Source organism: Octopus bimaculoides, chromosome 7 (assembly GCF_001194135.2).
Source record: "Octopus bimaculoides isolate UCB-OBI-ISO-001 chromosome 7, ASM119413v2, whole genome shotgun sequence".
Lineage (NCBI taxonomy): Eukaryota > Metazoa > Mollusca > Cephalopoda > Octopoda > Octopodidae > Octopus > Octopus bimaculoides.
Genome location: NC_068987.1, coordinates 21611145 through 21615602, shown reverse-complemented (window position 1 = coordinate 21615602; position 4458 = coordinate 21611145). Strand labels below are relative to the sequence as shown.

Sequence of the window (4458 nt, the reverse complement as noted above, 5' to 3'; positions counted from 1 at the left end):
GGTCTGCAGAGCAACGACAGTTAATTATCTGTGTGCATGCATACATATACATATATATATATATATTCGATTTAAGTTGCCTATGTTTAACAGGCAACAAGAGAGCCTCTTGTAACAAGTCAGTTTGCTAAAAATAGCAGCCAAATCACACCCTGCTAGCTTTAAAAAAGCGAAAGAGACAGATCAGATACTCCAGTCTGACAAAATGCATGATGACAGCAAGAATATGTTTCCGGCGGAGGTAAAGAAGACGTACACTACCCTAACCCTAAACACCCGGGTGTACGTATTTTTTTTACTTTCACCATGTTTCTATTATAGGTCTATTTGATCAAAGCTAACCTAGGGTTAAACATAACCGGAGGTAGCTTCTGCGCAGTCGTCCGGTCTGCTAAAAACAGTAGCCAAATAACACGAGAGATATTAAATAGTATTCGTAATTAGTCTGGAGAATAAAATGACGGGATGATTACTGTTGGAATGTCTTTTTAAGACTGACCCGAGTAGAAGCAACCACACCTTGATTTTATTGATTTTTTTTTTTTTTGTTCTCCAAAAATTTCATTTACATTTAGAAAGCGCTATATGAATATAAATCGATATTGGTACTTAACCGGTACGCTATTTTATCGACCTCATGAGGATAAAAAGCAACGGTTAACCTGAGCGAGATTTGAACTCGAAACATCAAATGAAGTAGTTTGTTCAACACTCGATTCCCCCATCTATTACCAAAAGTTAATGCGCAAGAAGGCTATTAACATGAACGTTATGCTTTGCTATCATAAATGCTTCTTGCTTAATTATTGAAGTCAATTTTTTTTTTAATAAAAACTAACGAAGACGTAATGGCTCTGCCTGCAGGAAATCGTAGCTAAATCTCCCTTATATCAAATACCACGCCGTCTTTATATGCCCTTATTGTGTATGAAAAAATTTGAGACCGAATGATCACGGTTTCAACGCTTCTAATATATACTAATCACGGCTGAACCGGTATTGTTTAAGCAACACCTACAGTGGTGGGGGTCTAACAAGTTAAACGCTATCACAAGAGATACAACTAACGTCACGGCAAACTTCTTCCCTCGTTATATAGACATTTTTTTTTCACACGTGAGCTAGATAGTTTGATATATGAAGACGAGATGTATCAGAACTTGTACTTAGTGAACTATCTATCTATCTATTGCTTATTATTTATTCAGTACATATTCTGACGAAGGAGTTGTGTGAATTATATTAAGAATAATTCATTCTTTGAAGGTTTTACGTATATATATATATATATATATATATATATATAAATAAGCTTTCGTTTATAAAGAAGGCACCGCAAGGTTTAGCGAAAACCCATGCTTTGTAGACAAAAGATGATTAAGGAACCATTTAGTAATTGCATAAAAGGAAATATGTTAGTAAACATTTTTTTTACTTAATATGTAAAGAAAATAAAGGCACTCTTACAGGAAAGAACACAAGAAATATAATACTAAAAGGAAATATTTAAAAAAACGAGTCTTTAGAACGAACCTCCATGTGGTCAGCCATCTTGAGAACGAAGCGTGAATCTCGTGGTTGTGTACTACGTCATCAAAATAGGGGTAAAATACCGGCTAATCTAAGCAGACTGCTGCAAAAGACTATTCGAACGGTGTGTTAACAAAGAAAGTATACAATTTTGTGTACTTCGTCATTGAGAACGTATTGGCTATTTAGTCATAAAAAAAATTTTCAGCTATTTGCACGTTTTGAATTGTAATCTCATTTTACCGAACAAATTTATCAGAAATATTTTACTTACTACCATTAATGCTGTTAACTTCTATATATGCTATATTCTTTATTTACTTTTGATTGAAATTATCCTAATTTCCGCTTCTCAAGACTGCAATTGATTAAGATCTGATTCTAGTTAGTGACCAACTTTAGGACGAAGTTTCTAGCAATGAATGTAGTTACCGTTAATTGTCGAACGTGTTGAAAGAAATTGAATAAATATAATTAGCTCTTGGTGTACGTTTATAATGCACACGAATCGGAAATCACTGGTACAGCTCATTCTCAAATATGAAATACTGCATGTTTAAAAGTCAGTACAAAAGTATGACAGCTATGTTTAGAATTATTAGGTTTAATGCAGAAATTTTCACGATTCGTATTCCTTTGAAATGTGGCGTTAAGTGTTTATTGATTTTAGTTTTTGATAAATCGATCATAAACTGGGGTTCAAGAAAAGCCTAAACCAAAATGTTTCTTCCTTTGACATCGTTAACACGGTTACCAAACGTGCCTTTCAAGTGTAAAGAAATTGGAACCCCCCGAATTGAACTAATTGTGTTATTAATTCTAAGAAACAATCGAGAATATAATAAATTTCTATAAATTCAAAAAAGCAATTTTAAAATAGAAAAAAAAAATTGATTCATTCAATATGGCGGAAACGCCATTACTGAAGATATTTGATAAAAAAAAATCCGATTGAATACAATTATTACAGCGATACTAGATTTCATGGACACTCATTAGAAAGATAATTTTTAAACTTGTGAGATAATTTAGCAGGGGGGAAAAACAAGAACAGGCTTGGTATTCTTCTCACTCCCTTTTTGTGTATCGAATTTTCATCGATCTGCTTCCAAACCGCTACCTTCCAAACTTTTTGTTAAATTTTCAGATTAACACCCGCACGATTTTCACTAGAGTGTTAGGGTCAGGGCTACGGTTAGGGTTAGGGACGGAATTCCCTAAAACCCTAACCCTAAAAAATTGCACTACTGGGCACTGCACACATCCTACACAAAACACTTTCAATACAGTAACCATTAGAGCATCACAGCACATACCCAAGGCACACAGAGCTGCGCTCGGTAGTGAAGTGAAAGCACGCTATAAAAATAAAACTACTGAATAATAATAAGAAGAAGACAGACAGACAGACCAAAATAATAAGCTTTGTTTTTATTGATCGACATGAGCATTCCTTGTGGTCATAATATCTTGGCAAAATAATTTTACAAGCTCAGAAAATACAAAGATTTGCTCATTGAAATCAACAAAAATGTGTTATCACAAGACAGTTACAATACTAGTGATTGCAGGAGCACTTGAGATTATCAAAAAAAGGAACTGAAAATTATTAGAGGTGATCCCTAGCTTAGCATCCATGCAATCCTTTCTTGTAAAGGCACATGGCCTGAAATTCTGGGGGAAGGAGTTAGTCAATTACATCAACTTCAGTACACAATTGGTACTTATTTTATTAGGCAAAGTTGACCTTGACAAAATATGAACTCAGAATGTACAGCTGGAAGAAATGATGCTAGCCATTCTGTCTAGTGCAGTAATGAATTTGCTAGCTTCCTGCCTTACTGCTGCAGCTGCTACTACTACTACTACTACTATTATAGGCACAAGGCCTGAAATTTATGGGGAATGGGTAAGTTGGTCACATTGATTCCAGTACTTATCTGGTACTTAATTTATTGATCCCGAAAGAATGAAAGGTAAAGTCAACTTCAGCAGAATTTGAACTCAGAATGTAAAAGCGGGCAAAATGCCACTAAGCATTTCACCCAGTGTGCTAATGATTCTGCTAGCTCACTACCTTAAACTTAACAACTATAATAATAAAATAATACACCAAGAAAAGATGGGAGATGCTCCTGGATCCATTTCTACAGACACTATGCTTTGTGAGCAAGTATGATAGCAGATTTAATAAAAAGACAGAAAAACTATCACCTTGAAAGGTACCATTTTGGTAGTGAATACTATCAGACACAATTTGCTCCTTAGCACTCTTAAGGAGCAAAGTGGTATACCAAGTCTTGGTCAGGTGTTCAGCAGCAATCGCTTAGTAGTTGTGAGACTTTGGCTAACTGTAAAGCCTTGATAATCCATCATGTGGTTTACTATCAAATGCCTAGTGGCAGTCCAGCCACATTATGGTTAAATTCATGTGAGTTTTTCCTGTATCATTTTGTTAATTAGTATCTGCTGCTGCTGCATGTATGTACGTATGTATGTATGTATATATGCATGTGTGTATGTAAGTATGTATATCTCTCTCTGTATGTATATATCTATATATATATGTATGAGTATATACATACACACACATATATATGTATACATACATACATACATACATATATATATATATATACACATATTGTTATATTTTGGGATGGTCATTTTCTTATGTCAAATAAATATACACACTATATATTGTTTCTTCAATTCAGCTGTATTATTGTTCTTATTTTACTGTCCTTTGTCTTAAATCTTTCATCACACATCCTGTGACCTGCCAGGGATGTAGCCAGCCCACTTACGCATAACGTTCCTTCTTTGGACACTAAACTCCGCTTGCGAAGACCTGTTGAGGCAAGTGAAATCAAAATCGAAATCGAACTAAATTTGTAGACTGGCACCCATGTCAACGTCTCTTCATTG

The 4458-nt window shown here is 34.7% G+C and overlaps 1 protein-coding gene across 1 annotated transcript in view; it reads right to left on the bottom strand.

Moving 5' to 3' along the window:
- Positions 1 to 1663, bottom strand: part of LOC106879536 (protein arginine N-methyltransferase 1) — a 39061-nt gene extending 37398 nt beyond the window's left edge. The window contains exon 1 of the mRNA XM_014929166.2: positions 1534 to 1663. Within this exon, the coding sequence (XP_014784652.1) occupies positions 1534 to 1551 (18 nt within the window). The 5' untranslated portion in view covers positions 1552 to 1663. The remainder of the gene's footprint in view (positions 1 to 1533) is intronic.
- Between the last annotated feature and the right edge of the window lie 2795 nt (positions 1664 to 4458).